Source organism: Toxorhynchites rutilus, chromosome 3 (genome assembly GCF_029784135.1).
Source record: "Toxorhynchites rutilus septentrionalis strain SRP chromosome 3, ASM2978413v1, whole genome shotgun sequence".
In the NCBI taxonomy this organism is placed as follows: Eukaryota; Metazoa; Arthropoda; class Insecta; order Diptera; family Culicidae; genus Toxorhynchites; species Toxorhynchites rutilus.
The window spans coordinates 319,453,291-319,476,258 of NC_073746.1; the positions used below are offsets into that span (position 1 = coordinate 319,453,291).

Genomic DNA, 22,968 nt, shown 5'->3' on the forward strand with positions numbered 1-22,968 from the left:
ATGTGTTCACACTAGGCTGACTTGCCGTGAGCGTGGTTTGGGCGTGTTGTTGGCGTGCAAACGAAAACACTTCACGCCGGCGATATTTGTATCTCTCCGCTTCTAGCTTGCATATCTTTGTATGTAGTAGTGACATAATTTTTAACTGCGTTCATGCGGGAGAAGGGTTGCCGAATGTCGAAACATGCCTTAATTTTGATTTTATTTTATTTCCATTTGAATCACTACGAAGATATTTAATTTTGTTATCAAACGATATATCAAAATAAAGAACTAAGAAAGAACCCGTATCATGAAAGGTAACGCGAACTGTGTGCAAGAATGTGGCTAATCCCATTGTGGGAAACAACCGAGCGGCGAGTAGAATCGAGATAACCACATTTGATTCAGTCAATTGTTTATTTGTTTTGCTTTCTCCACTGTTTGTATGTTAAGCAAATAAATTCCCGTATAATACTATACGTAATATACTATGAAATTTTCCCCATTATCACATTATCCATATGGTGTAGCAAAATCACTTGGCACCCCTGTATGCGGGACTGAGGAAAAGTCGAACTAGTTTGTTATTGTTTTCATTCATGATGTGACAGACGCACAATACCAATTGATCTTGTAAATTTGCGTTTATCGTGTTGATTTCGACGACATGAAGCGAGGACGTCGAATGCATGTTCTGAAATCCTTCTTGCTTGACTCAAAATATGTTTTCATACGTTCAACGGTGCTGGAATATTTCAAAACAAAACCAAATGTCATTCTTTCTTACACACACATTGACGATTTTGATAAAACACGCCGAAGACAGGCCGCTGGCACGGTGCAATGTGAGTGAATTGAAATTTGGTGACGAGAAGTAAACACGCCCCGCTCAAGCCACTTTGACGCCCCGCTGCAGTGAGAACAGGGCCTAAAACCTGTAAAACTATTATAAATCAAGAAAAAGACAGTTTTATTTATATGTGTGGAAACATTTGAATACCTGGTTTGACAATGCTGCGCTGACTTAGAGCATTCGAAAAAGTGGACAAACCATGTTCAGAGTTTCGACTGGACAAATTAATATAATTTACCCGAATTGTTACTTTTAAGTGAATGTTACATTTCTTACATTCGGGTGAATGTTTTTGGGTGAATCTTTTCGAGAGTATTGTATTACTTTGAATGTATTGACTGTGTTTAAAACAATATTTCTAATCTACACAAAAAGTGAGATTTACACGTAAACATAAAGTTCGGCATCTCTGCCAGCAGCATATGTGTAATGAAAGAAATCTGCATTGTAATGAAACCCCACACCGCGATGGCCATTTTCTGGCCACTGCAACAATTTTGATTGATTTTTCGTGTTAACAGCAGCACCGCCACAACAGCCCTGCTTCTGTAACAGCGCGCACCGATAATTGCGTGCTTCAAGGCGTGGAGGAAATCAAACAATGATTAATTACCCCAAACCGGACTCCTTGATCGGCGGACGTTTCGTAAAGCCCAAACGGCGCGCATTTCGAAGCGAGCAATGCGTTTCGACCTAAATTTGGATCACGTCAGCCTTGACCCAATCGAAACTGCGTACGGAGCGAATCGAAGGATCACCAATTGGATCGATCGGTCGATCGCATGCAAAGCAACCGCGTTGGAACTAATTCGAGCAAATGTCCCGCGCGGTAGTCCGGAACGCGCACGCGAACCGTGTGGACACGTGCTAACGCAGAGGTTTTCGTTCTCGCCGCGGGGGCATACGCGCCGTGATTGATGGCCGCCGTCTCGTTGACCTTTTTGCTTTCCCTTTGCGCTAGGAACTCACGACAAAAAAAAGAAGGTCACACTTGAGGCTGCGACGGGCGATAAATCATACGAAATAGTTGAAGACAGCTGAATAAAACCACACCACACCAAGTGTCATCCGATCAACCCAAAATCAGGCCCCATTATGATGCGGTCCATTTTTGCCGGGGCTTGATGGATGAATAGAATTAACCCCAGCGGTGACCCGAGCCGCCAGTTCCACCCTGTGTCCAACGGATAGACAGGGGCTCACCTTGAGGCATTTCAGTTTTTATTTTTCAATTTCTTCTCAAACACAAAAATAGGCATGCCACAGTTTGTGAAGTCATCATCAATCATGCGCGCTTCCAACGGTTGTCTGACTGCTTGCTAATCAGCAAATTTCTAGTTTCGTCTGCGGCAATGTTATGCCAAATTCTTTGCAATAAGAAAAAAAAATCACCACCGCAGGAGCGGCCATTCTCATTAGCATTAATCAGCATATGTATTCTTTTTCTCATTACCGTTGCAGCTTCAGCTTCAAATCGAACGGTGATCGGAGCAACGGAAAATGCATCACTGCCGACATCTGCTGCTGTCTGACTGTGCACTGCCGCCACCACCACCAGGAAGAGAGCCACACAGATCTCTGACTGCATCCTTCCGCCTATAGTTGAACTCCACGAAGGTGCAGCCCAGACGCGGAATCGGCAGTGCAACGCGACGCGACTATCGCGTATCAATTTGAGAAACATTTAAATTCGCCGCCCGAAATCTCAAAACCCCGTTTTACCGCGAATCAAAAAAAAAAGGCGATCGTTTCATTTCGAGTTTTGTGTTCTCGGGGGGAAGCAACCGAAGTGCAATCGGACATATTTATGTTGGAAATCATCACGAATGGCATAATGACTTCATCGGGAATGGACATTGGTGAAACGTTTCGGCCTGAAGATCTGGGAAAGACCGATTTTTTCGACTTTGTGACCGGCTCGGGGGCGGAAATGACCGTCAACGGGGGGAGCTCGACGGCGGGGAGTGGGACCGGCGGCGCAACGACAGGTGGAAGCGCACCAGAAGACCGATCAGTTGGGAGTGCGGGAGGAAGCGGCAGCAGCAGCAACAGCAACGGCGGCGGTGGCAGCAGTGGATCCCGCAGCAATCGCAACGGACCGGAAGCCATTAATGGGGGTGGCAGTGGGAGCGCACGGAACCAACAGCAGACGGTGGGGAGCGGGAGTGTAGTGGTCGGCCCTGTCAGTAACGATAGTGGTGGCAGCGGCGGAGGTGGCGGCAGCAGCAGTGGCAATAATCAGCCGCTGCAAGGATTTGACCAGGTGAGTGCCGGTTTCAAGAGTGCAGGTTGGGGCTGTAAATGTGATTGGGTAATGATGTTCGGCTTAAAATAAATGTTATTATCTTGCCAGAGGAAAATTTTGGCCCTCGGTTCCAATTAAAGAGTTACAATTATGCAATCAGAATTAACGATTTTATGAGCGTTTCGGTCGTTTGCTTTTACCGAAAGTTTTCCGAGGGGATTGTACGATTTTTATAGCGCTTGAAAATACTATTGAAGAATTATTCTTTCAAGAAACATAAGAAGGTGAAATTGAAACATTTAAGTCGTTGTTCTGATTGCTATGATATTATTAAATTACTAACGATATAACTTAGTTTCGTTGTTTACGATCGATTTTGGGAATGATATTTAAAAATTCTAGCTCGTAACTGCTAAAAGAACATAAAACGATGAGTTCATTCTTATGTATTATGTGTACCGGTAAGTTAGATGGCGTAACTTCATTATTAAATATTCCAGTGAATCGAATTTGCAGACATTCGTTGGAAAGCTACTGTCATTGCGCGTCTTTCTCGATATATGTCAAAAAGTTGGAGCGTAAACAACATAGTTTTTTTGCCACTTCGAATATGTCGAATTTCGTCCCAACGAGAGTGTTTTTGCGGGGAGTGTACCCTCTACCGACGACAATTGATGCGTTTGAGCAGTGCACTGAAGAAAAAACGGCCACAATACGAGCAAAGACACGATAAAGTTATTTTGCAGCAAGACAATGCGCGCCCGCATATCGCGAAACCGGTCAAAACATTCTTGGAAACACTAAAATGGGGGTCCTATCCCATTCTCCAGACATTGCTCCGTCCGATTACTACCTTTTTCGATCGATGCAACATGGCCTGGCTGATCAGCACTTCTCCAATTTTGATGAAGTCAAAAATTGGATGGATTCGTGGTTATCCAACAAACCGGCCGATTATTTCCGCAAAGGGTTCCGTGAATTGCCAGAAAGATGGGGGAAAATTGTGACTAGCGATGCGAATTACTTTGAATATTGAATTTGTAACCATTTTTGCAGAATAAAGCTTTTTTTTTTGAAAAAAATCGAAGAATCTTACCGGTACTCCTTTTAGGCACACATTGCCTATCAAATCAAGTCAATGTTTTATATAGATAAGTTTACCCAAATTCAGCCGACCGCTGACCCGACCCTTCTTGATTTTGTTGAAACTTGATACACATGATGTAAGCTAATCAAAATCACAATTTTCATTATCATATGAACAAATTAAATAGCGAATGATTTTTTAAAAGGCATTAATAAAAATTATTGATCTTTCTTGCAAAAAATCGTGACTCAAAATCCAGATGTCTGATTCAAATATAATGTTTAACGGAGTTGTTCGAAAATTAATGAACCGCTTCGTCAAAATAGCATAATAACATTTTCTTATTCAATAATTTAATTTAATTTTGAAAACTTTAACATCTCATAACGCCCCGTGATGTTTTTTGTATTTTTTTTAATGGAAAGCCCTTCCAATTTAACAAAGCTAGACGTACAGTGGTGCCGTTGTATTTTTTTGTAAATAGATTTACAAACCTAAAATGGAAATGGGAACCCTAATGAGAAAATAAAAAAAGGGTCTCAAATTTTGTGATAAGGAACAAAACTACCAATTTTAACGGAAATCTGAAAACCACTATATCGGTTTGGCATGGAATGGCTGTATAAAGATGAACAATTCGAAAAATGTTCAGCGGGAAGATTTAAAATTACAAATTTCCGGTATATACTACATTGGCTAAAAAGTCCCGAGATTTTCCAACAGATGGCGCCACTACAAAAATAACAAAATTCATTTCGATATGAATCTCTGTCACTAGCTTATGTGTGAAGTTTCATAATATCCCGTTTATTTATTGACAAACTACAGTTGTTTAATTGTCACTACATTAGCTTTCGTATAGAAAATGGAAAAAGAGTAATATCGTATTTTGATCAGATATTGTTTTTTTTTTTGTGAGAAAACTCCTTAACAATCTATGCAGTGGTTGACGAAATGTGATTCCAAGAGCTTACAAACATTTGTTAACAAATGATCTTCTTATATTGTTGCTCCAGAACTGGATTGTACTTGTACCCACAATTGTGAATTTGATTGCTGTATTTCCCTGAAAATAATGTTATCAAACATATTCTGTTCGGAGTTTGAATCATGCGTCGTAACTTGATCGATACTTGTAGTAGATGTTAAAATGAAGGCTATAACCCAAAGAATGTCAGGGTTTTGTTTATGCAATGATTTATAACATTAAAGTTCAGTAAATTTACATTCGAAAATGAGATGTTCGGAATTTTAATCATGCGTAGAAACTGTCAAAATGAAGCCTATACTCCAAAGAATGTCTGTGTTTTCATTATTCAATTATTTATAACATAAAAGTTTAGTAAATTTACATTTGAAAATGAAGTGTTCGGAATATGAGACAAAACGGTAGATGTAATCATACATAGCTTGGTATGGAGACGTTGCATTATTGTTGTAGAAATCAGTAATGTTTGCACGTATAACCATGGAACCATGTGTCAGTTCCTGTTTGTCACGAGCCTCTTCTGTGTTCCGGAATCCCTTCTCGTCCATTTTATATAGGTTGTTAAGGATTAGATCAACTATACATTCCGTACCCTAAATAATTTGCTCTAGCTTACAAATAGATCGCGCAGATGAAAATCTCTAAACCTAATTTGCATATAGCACAAAGCAGATAATAGGTTTCTAATCGCTATTGTCTCTAAGCCGATAGACGGATGGAGAAAATAGGATGCGACGATAGCTTCAGCCTCACTAGCCACATACAGATCAGCGACTACGCTTCGTACATTATATCGTGGAGAAAATAGAATATCGAGCTGAGTAATTTGTATAGTTTCGTTCGACTACTTATTCGCGCCAATTGTGTCCCGTCCACAATCCGGAGAACAAGCTAACTCATATAGTCTCCTACATAGGTATTTACCGATAATTCGATGGTTTAATTCTTCGGGAGTTTCGCGAATAATCGTTTAAAATTGGCAATTCTCCCGCACGCGTTTTGTGCTTCATCTGAACAATTTTTAACTACAGGGTGGGCCATTTAAAGTGGAAGGATTTGTTTTTGCAATAGCAAAGTAAAGAAGTGGAATTAAAAAATTTTTTTTTTCGAAATTCATTTATTTTGGTCCAAGGAGATTTGTTCTAACTACTTTTTGATTATGATATCTCGTAAATGACCGCCTCTGGCCTAGACCGCAAAATGTGCCCTTTTTTCGGCATTTTCCATCACTTTGCCCAATGTTTCGGCCGATATGGCAGCAATTTCTTGTCGGATATTGTCTTTCAGCGCAGCCAGGGTCCTTGGTTTACCAGTGTATACCTTGGATTTTAAATATCCCCATAAAAAAAAGTCAGGAGGCGTCAAATCAGGTGATCTCGGTGGCCAGTCATAATCGCCGTTTTTCGATGTTAATCTTCCGGGGAACATTTCGCGCAAAAATTTGGTCGTGGCAGCCGCTGTATGGCATGTAGCGCCGTCCTGTTGGAACCAGTAATTGTCCAATTCATTTTCACGAACAAATGGCAATAAAAAATCGGTTATCATTGTCCGATAACGCTCCCCATTCACGGTTACCGTTGCTCCATTTTCGTTTTCAAAGAAGTACGGGCCGATGACTTTATCGGCATAAATGTCACACCACACAGTAACCTTTTTGGTCGTAAAGAGGTTGCGTTTCGATGAATTGAGGGTTTTCAGTAGCATAAAACCGACAATTTTGTTTATTCACTCCTCCATTCAAGTTGAAATGCGCCTCATCAGACATTATGATTTTTTGCCAAAAGCCACGTTCATTTTTGGCCATTTCGATGGTCCATTTCGCAAAATCAAGTCGACGTGGTAAGTCAGATGGGTTAAGTTGTTTTTTTTTTTTTTTTATTAAATCGTTTATTTTTACAGGCTCAGTTACATAAGTTTAAAGGAGCCAAACTCCTATCTGTATAGTTACAAGTATATATAAACATTTTTTATTAATGCTAATGTTAATGAAGTAGAGAACCGATTACTCGCGGCTTGCTCGAGTTTAGAAGGGTGACATTTTGTTTCAGGAAAAGGATGGGATGGGTTAAGTTGTTGTGCCATTTGAATTTTATACGGAAACATTTTCAAATCAACACGAATTATGCGTCGGAGAGTGGTTCGAGCGATGCCTAACTCTTGCGAACGATGGCGACCTGATGTCGATGGAGTCTCTGCAACACTGGCTCGAACGGCATCAATATTCTCGTCGAAACGTCTTGGTCGTTGTCTGGACAGATGACTGGCATTACCAACACTACCAGACGATATAAATTTGGCATATAATCGACGTATAGTGTTGTCTCCAGGCGATGTTTTAACTTTACTTTTATTTTTCCACGCACGTTTAGTTAACACAATTGAGAAGTTATTTTGAATGTACAGCTGAACAATTTCAGCGCGTTGTTTAGGTGTGTATTGTTCCATGGTTAAAATTGTACTGAAATGACGCTTCCAACGCGGTATGATATTTGTTAATCTGACATCTCTGTCAAAAGTTATGGGGTTGCCAGATGCTTCCACTTTCAATGGCCCACCCTGTAACTCGATCGAACTGTTTCGCGACAGATCCCATAGTTGCGCGAGGACTCGACCAACATCATCTACGTGGGAATCATTCAGCGCTTCGCCAGACAAGTCCCAAGCTGTCCGCCTTCTGGCGGTAGAAATTAAATCAAGACAACTAGCAATCGTTTTTGACGGCCGCTAATTATGCCATTAGAAAGAAGCATCCTTTCACTTGCCGAGCGGCGCTCATCATTTTTTCGATTTTTATTGCCGCAAAATGTTCCGCTTGCAGCGGCCATCGTTTCGCTTTCATCCTCCGCTCGACCGCCGCCGCCGCCGCCACCGTTCTGCTCTTCGGTAATACAACACGGATTTACAAATTGTTGTATTTAACCGAGCACATCCAACTAAATGGGCGAAGGAAGAAAAAACGGCACTTTAAATGCGAATTAAATAACAATAATTTCTTTATTAAAACGATCGTAAAACCGACTGCAACTGGACCCAAACGCCTGTGCTGGTAATAGACGGATCTGCGGCGGTAGCGGTCTCGAAGCGAGCGCATTGCATCCACTCGGCCTTCACCGACGGTTCCCGATGGTACGACGCGATGCTCTTATGGCTAATAAATTCCGTCGGTACAAAAGAAGGAAAATTCTCAACCTGATTGAGAGTTGTGATCGTACACCTAGATAGTCTCGTCTTGTTTTATTTTATTTATTTTTTTGTGCGAAATTCCAACCTCGAAGCTGACATTTACAGTGGAGCCGTTTATTGTTCTAGTTTCGAATGTCTCTCGGGCCGGGTCCTGTCGGCCATTTTTTGGGTCACACGAGCCGTAAATCTGCGGAAATTACTTTTGTCAAGCGGGGTGAATGCCGCCAACACATTAAACCCCCAGCCTAATTAATATCATAGGAGTAGATTTATCGCTCGTTTAAAGTTTATGTCGTCGAGAGGGCGCCTCCACTGCGAGGCAGGCGCTCTCGTTTCACCAGCAGCATCAGCATGGGAACAAATTGTTTCATCCTAAACCAACCACGGCCGGCCGGCGGAGAGTTTTTCCGAGAAACACACGTGAAATATTTTAATCGCTACGCTAATCCGCTGACACAAACATGACACTAATGACTGTCATCTTCAAACAACGTGACAGCGAAGTAAACCGCGGGTCGGCGGCGATAAAATGGGCCGATGCAGCTGATAGCGATAATAGCTAACCGATATGAAGTCATCGGGGCAAATGAGAGAGTGAGCGCAGTGGATAATTTAATTACGCTGAGAGTCGTGCGCTGTCAAGATTACGCGTTCCCCGTTTAATTGTCAGGCAGCTGCTCTGCGCTTAGCGACTTGGTGACTCTATTTGGCTGGTAGCGGAATGTCACATTTTTGCACGCCGGAAAGCGTCAATCGATTTCGCCGAGTGAAGATTTGATTTGGCCGATTGCGCTGATACCGCAGAAAACGAACTAACTAGCCCTAAATACAATAATAATTTTCGAAAACGAGAGCGTTACGCCAGACCAACAAGATTTTGAGCGTTAATGCCACCTTACCAACTGAACGGATAGGTATGATAACCACTTCATTCAAAAGATAAAATGTCTACGCGTTAAAGGGTGTGTCACATCAAATTGCATCACGGAAAAAACGCTGTAGAAATTTAATTTTTAGGAATTATATCTTCAGCTTTCGCTTATAATCAGATAAGAGTGTATAGATCACGTTGGCCATGCTTCACTGTCAATTTTTCGTAAATTTGGAAAAATGTCGTCGAACGAAAAAGAGCGTCGTGAATTAATCCTGTGCATTCATTTCGAGAATCCGGAGTTGTCACATCGGGACATCGGTAAGATGCTGGGAATCGTCCAATCCACGGTCAGCAGAGTACTAAAACGATACTTCGAGAACCTAACCATCGACCGGAAGGTGAAGAACGGCAAAAATGGATGCTCCGTCAGTGAAAAAGATCACAAGCGCGTAGTTAAGCAGTTTAGACGTGATCCGAGAAGTTCGGTCCGGGATGTCGCCAATAAGCTGAATTTGTCAAGTTCATTCGTCCAGCGGACCAAGCAGCGGGAGGGCCTGCGTACATACAAGGTTCAGAAGGCTCCTAACCGCGACGAAAGGCAAGACATGGTGGGGAAGACGCGAGCCCGGAAGCTGTACACCGAAATGCTGACGAAGCCGCATTGCCTGGTAATGGACGACGAAACCTACGTCAAAGCGGACTTTCGTCAGCTGCCGGGCCTGTTGTTCTTCTCCGCAGAGGACAAATTCAGCGTTCCGGAGGAGATTCGCAAGCAGAAACTATCCAAGTTTGCCAAAAAGTACATGGTGTGGCAAGCGATCTGCTCTTGCGGAAAGCGTGATGACCGGCACGGTAAACGGGCAGGTTTACCTTAAGGAGTGCCTACAGAAGCGCTTACTATTACTATTGAAGCAGCACGAGGGCCTGACCATCTTCTGGCCGGATTTCGCTTCGTGCCACTATTCAAAGGACGTGTTGGAGTGGTACGAAGCCAACGGGGTCACCTTCGTGCCAAAGGAAATGAACCCGCCCAACGCGCCGGAGCTTCGCCCAGTAGAGAAATATTGGGCGATTATGAAGCAGGCCCTCCGGAAGAACCCAAAAGTTGTCAAATCGGAGGCGGACTTCAAGAGAAAATGGATTTCTGTTCAAAAAAAACTACAACCTGACGTTGTACAGAACCTTATGGACGGGGTAAAGAGGAAGGTGCGAGCATACGGGCTTGGGCTCGAAGTATGAATAAAAAGAAAACGCCAAAAGTTGTTTAATAGTTTTTATTTTACTGTCTAAAATTTTCAAAAGGATCGGTCTACTGGGCGAATTTCTACAGCGTTTTTTCCGTGATGCAATTTGATGTGACACACCCTTTATATGCTTGTTTCTGATTGATCCAAAAATTTGTTTGAATAGCTCAAAAATTGCTTTGAAAGCAAGCTATTGATATCATAACTCAATGATGATGATTGTTTTTGTGGTGATCGGAAAGTGTTCCCGAACACGGGCACTCAATCGTCACAGCAGATACAAGCAAGCTGCGATTGCAAAACGGTTAGTGAAATATAGGAGAAGTGTGTAATACGCACCCCCTAAGCAAGAATGGATTTATCTTGACCGTGTTCTCAAAATTTAAGGTAACAACTACGTCAGTAGGTAGATTAGTAAACCCTCAGTCATCTGTATTCATTCTGTATTGAAGAACAAAAGTGCTACGAACTTCATTTTGTAAGGCGCCCAAATTCTTAGTTTCCAATCATACGGTGTTAAATGGCACAGAAGAAGTATAATATGCCCATGAGTTGTTTCTCTCAGAGACTATAAACCGGTGAGCGTGTTCTCCCAGTATTCGTGCATTAATTCTCAAGTCCGCGCTCTTGTTTTCCTGCATTCTCTGAGCATATAATATAGATGCCAGATGTGAAGACATGTTTTCGTTGTCAAGACATTTAATTTTCGGAAAACATACTGAGGTCATTTCAAAGTATGTGAAAACAATTGTTTGTGTGATAAGATGTTCGATAAGACATGTATTCGTACCATGCAGAGATATTTGAAAAAATCATCTGGCATCCCTCACATGCAAGCTATTTCTCTCGTGAGAATGTTTACAACCGAAAGCGAGCAAATTGCCCCGATCGAGGGTATGTCATATTGCCCGATGGTAAGCTGATGAAAATATCAAATTGAGAAAGAAAAGAATCCTTTCCTACCATTTTTTTGATCTGAGATATTCACTGGGAACTCGACTCAATAAATATGACCCACAGTTATCGCCTCTAAATCGGTTTCAAACAACAAAAAGCTTATAGAAATGATATAGAAAATTACATCGAAAATCGCTTCCAAAGAAAATTACTTTTCTTATTTTTTTAAAGCATGTTTCAAATGTGAAACTTGCATGGTGGGATTCTATCATTGACTAGCACGATTGCCTGTATCAATTGCATTTCTATTCTTGCTGGTTTACGAGAAAATCAGGCGGGTCAAATTGCCCGGCAGGCGCGTTTTAGACACATCTCCTCTATATATTTCCAAGTTGTCAGGGTGTCGACTACCTTGAAAAGCCTTGAAAATCAGGGAATCTCGTCACCAATCTGGAAGTAATGAAATTCCGCCAATTTTGATTATTGCAGTAATTAGAATGTTAATGACACTAAAAAAAGTTATATTTGACTAGTTCGACTCTGTAGGTTTTTTAGTATATGTTGTTTGCTTTTGTCTGTAGGTGAATTTAGTCCTTTCGAAGGATAAACAGTGCAAAAGTAGACGGTTTTGTTCATTGGCTCTGTTGTACAATTTGGCATTAGTATCTGCAGTTCAGCTTCAATCAATTCCCTTCCTTTTTTGTTATTCAAAAATTATTAAATTAAAATTATTTATTAATTCATGCTATAAAACTATACTTTCAAAGCCTAAATCCTGTGTTGCCTGGAAACAGTTATGTGTCGGATTGACACATAACTGCTGAAAAAGACTTGGTCTAACTAGGACGCGATAAAATGAGTTTTAGAATGATGTTTGGCTCTGTCCCGAATTCTAAATCTGAGCTCGATGAAACTTTGTAAGCTATACATTGCAGTTAGTTTCGACGAGTCTTCGAACAAGAACAAGAGGCTGCAGTTGGATCTGATCAGATTTTGGGATGAAAAACAGTTGGTAAATCATTACATGACGTCTATGTTCTTGGGACTTTCTCAAGCATCAGAAATCAACTTGCAGCTTTTTTCTTCTTATGTCGATGGACAGTATCAACGTGAATTGGTCATATTACGCGAACTGCAACTAGTGTTTCAAAATGGAGAAGAAAAACTCTTGAATTTGGATGAATTTTTGGATTGAGTTTCGGATTGCATATTTTACACGGTTCATCCAAGCACTGGTTCTAAAGCTTATGACGAAAGCCGTATCCTCTCTTGACCTTTCCGTTATTGATTCCGATCGAAAATAGTCTAGAAAACGATTTCAGAAGCTTTTAACTATTGAGTATTCTTGGAAAGAACAGGTTTACGGAACTTTTTACCAAAAATGGCTTCACTTCACTTTGGAAAGACAGCATCAATAAAAATGTTGAATTAGTTAATCAAGCGAGTTCGAAATTCGCATTTTCATTATCCGGAAGACCAGGAAACCCGGGAGAAGGAAGTTTTTGCGGCATATAAATCAAAGTTAATGAAACGGCCACGAGAAGCAGAAGCGAAATCTCTCGAGGTGAAACGAATAAAAATAGTGTTTGAGGGTCCTTTAAGATCATTTTGAACTGTATTAATAAATCAAATGTCTTTTCTTTTATGACACTTCCCAGTCATCGTTCAACTCAACAAAAAATCCCAAACAATAAATAATGTTTCTAAACTAATTATTAATTAAAATTGAAAACTAATGTCGATTCTTCCATTCAACCGGATACGTTGCTACGTGGGGGCGAATCCGACCGGACTTCATTTTTTTTTGTTTGAATGTGTTAAAGATCAGTTGGACCAACCCAATTGTGCTTTGATCTGGCTATAACAAAGGCTGTGTTGGCGTTGCTCATGATAGTGTCTCGCAAGCAGTGCCACAAATTATCAAAATCTGTTCACGAATGAAGACATTAGCTTTTTCCCAGTGTCGGATGAATTTTCTTCTGTTGAAACTCAACGCCATATCTGTCATAATGAGTATAACACAAGAGTCCAGACGCATGAACTTTGTATGGTATATTGAACGAATAGTGCATGAACGAATTTCGGAAAGCCTGCATTCAGGCACTTCCATTACTGTCAATAATTTCAGGTGATTATCACGAACGTTAAGTTGATCCTCATCGCTTGCAGTGAATTTTTATTGAAAACGTGTTTGATTTCCATATTTAGAAACAAAGGAATCCGGAGAAGGCAACATTAGCTTTCGTTGAGCGTTGACCGTTGTGCGGTGTTGAGCGGTTGAGCGACATCTTGCGTTGAACGGCGTTGAGCGTTCCGTTTCCGTTTACGTTTCTTTTCTTTTTTATACTGTATTATAATGACTTTCAACACCTTTTTGGCTGGCTTGTCACTTCCATTTTTGGAAGAATGTCGGGAGTGAGAATTCAACTCGCGATCTTTACCGTGAAGGGTACGGTCCGTTCCCGTTTCCGTTTCCACTTTATATGATCTTTTACTATCGCCATTTCGCTCTAACACGATCTTAGTTTCTAACACTTTCTTTATCTAACTCCATTTCACTAACTCCATTTCACTAACTCCATTTCACTAACTCCATTTTCGGTCTCCTAGGGCGGTTTTCAATGCACCGGAAGCCACCGGAATACGATATTCGACTTCCGTTGTTTAAGCCCTTCCATCCAATACCCATATCGTAGGGGTTTTATATGATTGCTAGTCATTTATAGCCAGCATCATTAAACCGAAAATCAAAACAAGATGTTCGTTTTTCGCTCGTCTGTTATTGTCATCCATTGCCCATATAATTGGGGTGTACGCCATTTCTGGCCAATCGGGAGTAGATTCATAAAATATAGCTAGAGTTATACCATACATTTCATTGCCAATGTCGCCAAAAACAAGAATTTTGTATAATAAATGGCTATCCTTTACCATTAATCGATTTTACTCTCAATTAGTTGACGTTGAATTTTATGCTTTGATTTTCACTAACACGCAATGATATTCAATTTCGACGTTACGAATATCATGGCGAAAATAAATATGCAAATGAAAAATGAACTTTATGGCAAGCTGATGTTGATGTTCATTGCACTGGTGTTCATTGATAGTGTTGTTCCATATTTATCGACTCTCGCTTGAGCAGTAGGTTGTCAATACAAGGCAGGCTGAAATTCGCCGTATTTGAATGCCGTGAAAGTGAATATTTTCGGCACTGCTCGCAAGTGAATGTACTAATCCTCGCGCCGCTATTGTTGATTGTGTCGTAAGAATCGCAGTCATTTACTGTCTACCTTCGCGTACATGTCGACAATAAATTGTTGGCACAGTTTATGACATCTTAGAATGGCGCTTCTTGACCATGTCGAATCATTATATGATAAACATAGAAATCCCTCGAGCGCGCCCTCTGTTTGTTTCGTCTGCTATAACCGCATGTTCATGACTATGAATTCAAAATGAGAAATGATGTTCGTAATGAATGAAGTACGAGTATCTGTGGCGGGGTCTCGTTTATTTAATGTTTATGCAATATACGGCTTGTCCTTCAGAAAGACTGGGGGATTTTTCGTCAAAGAAACCCTTCTGTCTTGCACATGCACACATATTCTAGAGCTTGTCACTCAGAATATACTCAAGGCTCGGCATAGAGATCTCAACTAAGTACTCATAACAATGACGCAAGAAGTACTACGTTGAGAAGACGAACGTTGGGAACGTTAGTGCAATTAAAGGAGAACATGGCGAGGTTCGTATGAACGGTGTCTGTCAACGATGAATTCCAGATTATTGTTTTCTCTTCGAATCACAATTTCTCGCGTCACTGTGCAATCGTCCACCATGATGCCAGCAACGCTTGCGTATTGAATCTACACACGTGCTCACCAGTTGGTGTTTCGTCAGGCTTGATGCCTATAGAGTAATTGTCATTTTGTAATCCGATGTAGTACGATTCAAAAAAATTCAATAATTCATTGTGCGAGCTCCCAGCTCGCCGAAAATACTACAGACTTTAGACGAATTGAGGTCACTTGTGCATGTGTGGATAAAAGTTCAATGAAGCGGGGGTTGCGCCATCAATCATTGAACAACGTAAATAAATTCGTTCTGTCCAAAAAACGAAAAACGGTTAAAATAATTGAGTATTATTCATACAAACATACGAAAATCGTTATTGAAAATAGGGGATTGGGGTTAAAATTTGATGCTATATGTATGGTATGAAGCCAAATTTAAGAAAAAAAAATATTTCGAGTGTTTTTCCTGCATAGGGCATTCCTATTCGATATTATATATATTGTAATCAGTATCCTAGCGGTATATAGTTTACAACCTATTCTCACCAAGTTTTTTGTGCATACTTTCTTCAAAATCAGTCGAGCGGTTTAGTTCTGTTCTTTATCGCAAAATATTTTTCTATTTTTCCGTTAGGGTGACTATTTCCATTTTATGAAAAAACATTTTTCCCCTTTTATCCAAAAATGACTTTTTGCAAAAACTCATAACATTTGAACTACTGAACCGATTCAGATGATCGACATATCAAATTGAAGCAAACCTTCTTTGAAAAAATATCACACTTGCGGGAAGATTGGATTAGTCGCATAGGTCTAGTAAAGTCACATAAGAAAATTGAACGAAGGCTTAAAACATATTAAATTTCTTAATGATAACTTATGATATATTATGTAAAAAAACCTCAGCTTTCCATAAAAAATATAAAAAATGGAGCCCCGCTATCTGTAACCTAGATAACTACGAAAAACTAACTCAATCAATAATTTCAAAAACATAAATCCGAATTTTTCGCAAAAGTAATATTTTTTCAAAGAACACTAACTCATAAGCTTCAATTTGATATATCGATCATCTAAATCGGTCCAGTAGTTCGGAAGTTATGATTTTTTGTAGTGAAAAAAAGGGGAAAAATTAAAAATATTAAAAAAATATGTAGCACTCTCTAGCCCAAAGTCATAAAAAGGATAAAATACGATTACAATCAATAATTATGAAAACAAAACCCAAAATTTTTGAAAGTAATATGAAAAATACATTCTACATACGATTCGACATGAAAAACTATATGTAACGTTTTATCCATGGACTATGTAGATTCTTTTTTTAATATTACTTTCCTTAAATGGTTACGATTTCATGGAGTCATGAAATTTAATAAATTTTCAAAAATTCATGTATCCGTTTTGGTGAGTCCGACACGGCACCACTATACGTCAAACTTAGTGTAATAAGAAGGGGTTTCCAATGAAAATATACAAAAAAAATATCGAACGGGGGTGTTTTGAGATATAAAAGTTTTTAATATTGAATTGATTTTTTGAGTAAGATTTTTTAACAGTGTATTTCAAATATTATGTTTCCCACAAAGTGCATCTTTTTTCCAACAACTTTGTCTAACATTATATATTAATCCGACATTTGAATTTTGAGTTACGATTTTTTGAAAGACAGGTAAATGGCGCTCTTTTCAAAAATCGGTCACAGTTTGAATTGTTTATATTATAATGAAAATTGTGATTTCGGGTAAGTAGTTTCAAAAAAATGGAGAGGGTCAGTTCAAAAATGTTTTCTGGCCGATTTCGCGTGGAATTGCCCCATAGATATAACCCACTTCTAGTTTTTCTATAAAACACAAAGATGGTGACTTGCATGATTTGGAACACATCCCAAGCGACGAACTCGATTCCGCTGCATAGCCAAAAATCACTTCGAGCGTTTTAAAATTTCATATTATTCAGTTTATTTTTCTTTGCATTCGCGGGGCATTTTCACTAATGAGGCCGAGCCCGTTGGACTATCATTGAGGCTAACGCATTGAATAAATTTCCGCCTTCATTTGCGATCGCTTCCAGTGATGGCCATTATTTCGCAGCGGGAGTGGACGAACGATTTACGAGGGCGCAAACGAACGGTAAAGCAACTTGATTAATTCCTGCATTTAGGTTCTAATATGACTTAGCGCTGAGTTCCGCAGAATCTCGTGCTCTCGAGTTGTGGCCTCGTAGCGTCTAGCCTGCGGCTTGCCGTGGCGTTGAGTAATAAATATTGTTCCTTCTGCCGGCAAACGATGATTTACGGTCCGCTAAACGATGCCCACGATGCAACGCTATCGGATTCTAGTCGGAAGAGCGAATCGTGATCGGAGTGTTATGATACGACGCGAATGTGTACACACGTGTTGCGTCATTGTGGATTTGTATGATGTCAAGATTTAGAGCTTTCGGGGATGCAGCATCTCATCAGGTCGGAATCGTGATTCCAACGGCAGCGACTATTCGACTAATTAATAGCGAAAAAGCACGCAAATCCCATGTTGTTGCACCCGAAGCTCCCATGATCTTCAAACGAGGTCGACGAAAGTTTGACAGCTGCGGGTGCATCGTCAAACAAGTCTTCTCTCCTCCCTCGGGTGAGTTGCATATCTCCGCAACAATATCCGACTAGAAGCTTTCGCTTTTCTTCCCCTGCCGGCGTTAATTGATTGAGAGATGGATAGCGAACTGGTTTGCGTCATTCCGGGCCTATGAATGGCCGCCTCGAGTCGATGATTTACGCGGAAGATGGTGCAGTTGTAAATCATCGTCATTCATACATAGAGGCCTGCGCGAGAGGCTCAAAGCGATAATAAACTTCCATTAGGCCCAACCGTTTGCTCCTGGATTGATGCCGGGTGCCGGCTGCTGATGCTGCTGCACTTCTCGTACCATCAGATATAATCTCCATTTATAATCTATAATCGTTTCCAACGACTGCTCGCTCGCACTAACCGCCATCGCAAGGAGTCCGCCGAGAAGTTCCAGTTACCATTTCATCTTCGCTAACGACAGTTTGTAGGTACCATACGCAGATATTAGCAACAACATATTTCTCAGCCTCCGCCACCGGACCGAAAGTACAGTTTTATTTCTCTTTCATTAGGAAAATATATTACCACCGAGCGTCGCGTCGCGCGTTTTCTGCGAGACCAGTTTGCACATACCACCCTCACCCTTCCTTCATCCGACGCCATCATCATCATCATCATAATCATCATTCGCATCGGCATCGGCATCTGCAAACAAGTTGGATCTTAAATTTATAGCCCACGACGACATACACTTACGTCTCGGGATGCCTCCGCTTCTAATCATAACGATCATAACATACATATTTGTTCTGCATCGGCGTTGGGCAATACTGGAAGCTTCGGAGCGGATTACCCCTCCTTTTGCCGCATCCGATCGGGGGCCCGGCGGAAACAGTACGTCGGATGAAGCGAGAGAAAGAGAAAACAAACACCATTGGCGGGGCTTCGATCGGTTGAATACTCCTGCCGCGGATTGCGTGGGTAGCCTTGTAGATCCAGTTTAAATGTTTTCTCGATTATTATTACAATGTTGTGGTGCGTCCCGGGAATTGAATGGTTCCAGTTTTTCAGTCGAAGTCTCGATAAAAGTCAAAACTCTATTGATGCAGGAGAGGTGGATACTCGGTGCCGGGCAAATGATGAACATCGAAGCGCTCAGGTTATTCTTGATCAGTGTGATTGTACTCGTTTTCCAGACCCGTTTTTTTCGTCTTAAAAGGCACCTACGTTCGAAGAGTTCCTTCAACAACTCTACAACATTTTCCTTGAGGGAAATATTCATTAACCCGAACAGGAGTTAATCCCCAAAGATTGATGATTGATTTATGTAGTGTGACCCTTGCTCACTGTTAAATTTAGCAGAAACATCCTTTCATCATTCAATATTGACTGAATTCTGTTTAGGAATTTGTGAACAAGCTACCGAAACCTTTGAATTGCTGTAAAATACAGCGGGTGGCCAATTTATTATACTCAAAGTAAAAATATTCTAAATTTTCTGTGACTTGGTGAAAATTTAACGCATGCTGTATAGGAGAATGTGTATACAGCTAAATTTCGATATAACGTACATTTTAACTCGTTAAAACGTACACTTTTTAAATGGACGAATTCCATGCCAACTCGTCTTAGAAGTTGGCAACGCTATCTCAGATTGCAGTCAAACGTCGTGGGTGTAAAGACATTGCACAATGGTTCAGGAAATGCATGTATGTGGAAATTAGCATTTCGAGCTCGACAGTTATTCTCTAGACAAAAACTGTCTGAGACAAAATTGTTACATATGATAGAGCGCACATTTTTATGTTACCCAAAATAGGGTGACCAAAATTGTCGATTAAATAAAAAATATAACTTTCTTATTTTCATAGATAGAGGTAAATATAGTTCGACAATGTCCCAGTTATTTGAGACATCTTTGTAGAACAAAGTTTTTTTATATCTCTTGAAATAATCGATATAACGCCTTTTTTCTAAGTTACGTTAGGGTCACCATTAAAAAAAACTGTTTTCTTGTTCTAACTTTCATATTTCAAATTCTACATACAAACTGTCTTTGAGAGACTTTTAGAACTTACTAATACAAATATTTTTCGATGTTGAACTTGTCAATATCTCAACTTCACTTAAGGTTATTGATATTTCCTCCCAAAAAAGACGCCCTTTCCATTTGTTTGTCTTTCTTTATGGGGCAAACATAAACAATGTTTGTTGACGGAATTTGGAAGAACAAATTTCACTCTATATAATATGTGATTTTTGAAACTAGGTTATTTTTCGTGTTTGAGTAAATTAAAATAGAAATCATGAGTTTTTGGATGAAAACCCATCAATAACTTTGAGCAGGATTAAGATATTGACAAATTCTGCATGCAAAAATGTTGGTATTGATAAGCTCTAAAAATCGTACAAAGACAGTTTTGATGTAGAATTTTAAAATATAAAAGTTAGAGTGAAAAAACCCGTTTTTCCATGGTTACCCTAATGTAACTTAGATAGAAAGCGCCAAAAACAACTTTGAGGGAGATATTTATTATTTAGACAAAAACTGTCTTCGAAAAAGTTGTTGCAAATGATAGAGCGCTCATTTTTATGTTATCAAAAATAGAATGACCAAAGTTGTCGATGAAATAAAATATCTAACTTTCTTATCTTTATAAATAGAGATAAACATAGTGTGACAATGTTTCAGCACCAGTTATTTTAAAAAACTTTGTAGAACAAAACTTTTTTCTATCTTTTGATATAATCGAATTAGCGCTTTTTTTCTAAGTTGCATTAGGGTGACCATAAAACGGGGTTTTTGCTTTAACTTTTATATTTTAAATTCTACATCGAAATTGTCTTCGTACGACTTTTAAAGCTTATCAATACCAACATTTTGCGATGCAGAACTTGTCAATATATTAATCCTACTCAAAGTTATTGATGTTTTTTCACCCAAAAATTTATGATTTCAATTTTAATTTACTCAAACACGAAAAATAACATAGTTTTGGAAATCATACATCATGTAGAGTGAAATATGCTCTTTTAAATGCCGCCAATAGAATTTGTTTATGTTTGCCCTAGAAAGAATGACAAACAATTGAAGAGAGCGTATTTTTTGGGAAGAAATATCAATAACATTGAGTGAAGTTGAGATATTCACAAGTTCTGCATCGCAAAATGTTTGTATTAGTAAGCTCTAAAAGTCTTTAGAAGACAGTTTACATGTAGAATTTGAATTATACAAGTTAGAACAAGAAAACAGTTTTTTCATGGTGATCCTAACATAACATAGAAAAAAGACGCTATATCGATTATTCCAAGAGATAGAAAAAAAACTTTGTTCTACAAAGATGTCTCAAATAACTAAGACTACAACATTGTCGAACTATGTTTACCTCTATCTATAAAGATAAGAAAGTTATATTTTGTATTTCACCGACAAGTTTGGTCACTCTATTTTTGATAACATAAAACTGAGCGCTCTATCATATGTAACAACTTTGTCTAAGACAGATTTTGTCTAGAGAATAACTGTCGAGCTCTAAATACTAATTTCCACTTAAATGCATCTCCTGGACCATTGTGCATTGGTCATTTGAGCAACTTTGCATACTTGAAATCTCAAAATGAAAATAGACTTCTTTTAGATAAGGGCCAGTTTTTTTACTTAATTTTTTACAAAAATTTCTAATCCAAAAATTAAAATACCTATTTTTTCAAAGAATGAAATGTAGAAAATTGATGCAATTTTCATGAAAAAATTCCGAAATTTATAGTTTTTAGTTGGTTGGATTGTTTATTTGAATGTTTTTTGAATGTTAAGCTTTTTAGACTTTTTTCGAGAAAAAATATCCTTAAAACTTCAAGAAATAATGGAGATAATTTATTCTTTCATACTTAAATACATAAAAATTAGAAAAATTACACTGAAAACAAAAATTTGGGAATTGAAATTAATTTTCTAAAATATATATATTTTTTTAATTCTGAACGAAAATCATATGAATAGTCCATACAACTACCAACAAGTCTCCCATACATCGGAAGAAGGGCACTGTAACAGGGAAAAAGTTTTTTGAATAAGCTAGCGCTCATTTTATCTATTTGCCCTCAATCAACAGTATGAAGGGAAACATCATGAGAAAGGTTGGCTTCACCTTCTAGTTGGATTTTTTCATCACATTTTACTAACTCTACCCAAACAGCACCACGGTAAAGTAATATGAGCTGTGTTTCTGAATACTTTATGCTTCGTTACAACGTACAATTTGCGAAGTGAAATGTACGTTATATCGAAGTTTTCCTGTATATTTCCCTTCTTTCCACTGTATATAATCGAATCCTGTATATGATCGAGTCAAAAAAAATATTCTTTCAATGTGTTTCTTATACATATATTTTTCTTTTTTTTTTTTGAATATAAAAGAAGAATTTCATTTTTGATTCATCCCCTTAAAGTCATAAAATACCTTTCTCATATAAAAAATCCGAATCCTCTAAGGATTCCCTTTTATTTGATGAAAAAAAATCCTTCTACGCATATGTTCGAATTCCAACAATGACAGAGTTATTGAACTTTTTCTCTGTTTCGGCCTGCTTGAGTGTAACAATTTATGGTAAGAATTCCAACATTTGTCGTCGTCGATTACTTCCTCTGGGGGTACGTGAAGGACCGTTGCTATGTTAATAAGCCACAAAATTTGGAGGAACTTGAAGAAGAAATAACTCGGATTTTCAACAGCATCGAAGTCGTAATGTTAGAGTTGTGTTCAACGGACAAAACATCTACTGCTATTGATAATTTGTGTTGCTATAATCGGCGCGATTTACATACATTTCTTTTTCTGCACCCAGAAAAATAATCAGTAATTGTGACTAATTTCAAAAAAGAAACAACTAAATCATTTTTTTTTTTGTTTTTTGCGCTATAGTCCATTTTCTGCCTTTGAATCATTATTTCTTGGAGTTTCCTGAGACATAATTGAATTGGATTGGAAGGATTGAAAATAGACCTTTATTAATCTGGCAAGAACAGAAGTTTTAAGTGTAACAATTCGAGACGATTCGGTATTCCAACAAGGATCAGTTCATAAAATCTATGTGAGCATAGCATGATTTATGGAATAGGGGATTCAGGGGACCTAATTTAGAACTGGAGGGTATTAATCGTACGAAAAGTATACGCAAATAAACAATATTATGGAAGTCTTGTAGATCTAAAACATTCCACGACATGGTTATTTGCTTTGACTGAAAATAA

At 39.0% G+C, this 22,968-nt stretch overlaps 1 protein-coding gene across 1 annotated transcript in view; it reads left to right on the forward strand.

Moving 5' to 3' along the window:
• Positions 1 to 22,968, forward strand: part of LOC129775821 (zinc finger protein sens) — a 379,673-nt gene that overhangs the window by 350,064 nt on the left and 6,641 nt on the right. The window contains exon 4 of the mRNA XM_055780957.1: positions 2,297 to 3,098. Coding sequence (XP_055636932.1) covers positions 2,643 to 3,098 — 456 coding nt within the window. The 5' untranslated portion in view covers positions 2,297 to 2,642. The remainder of the gene's footprint in view (positions 1 to 2,296; positions 3,099 to 22,968) is intronic.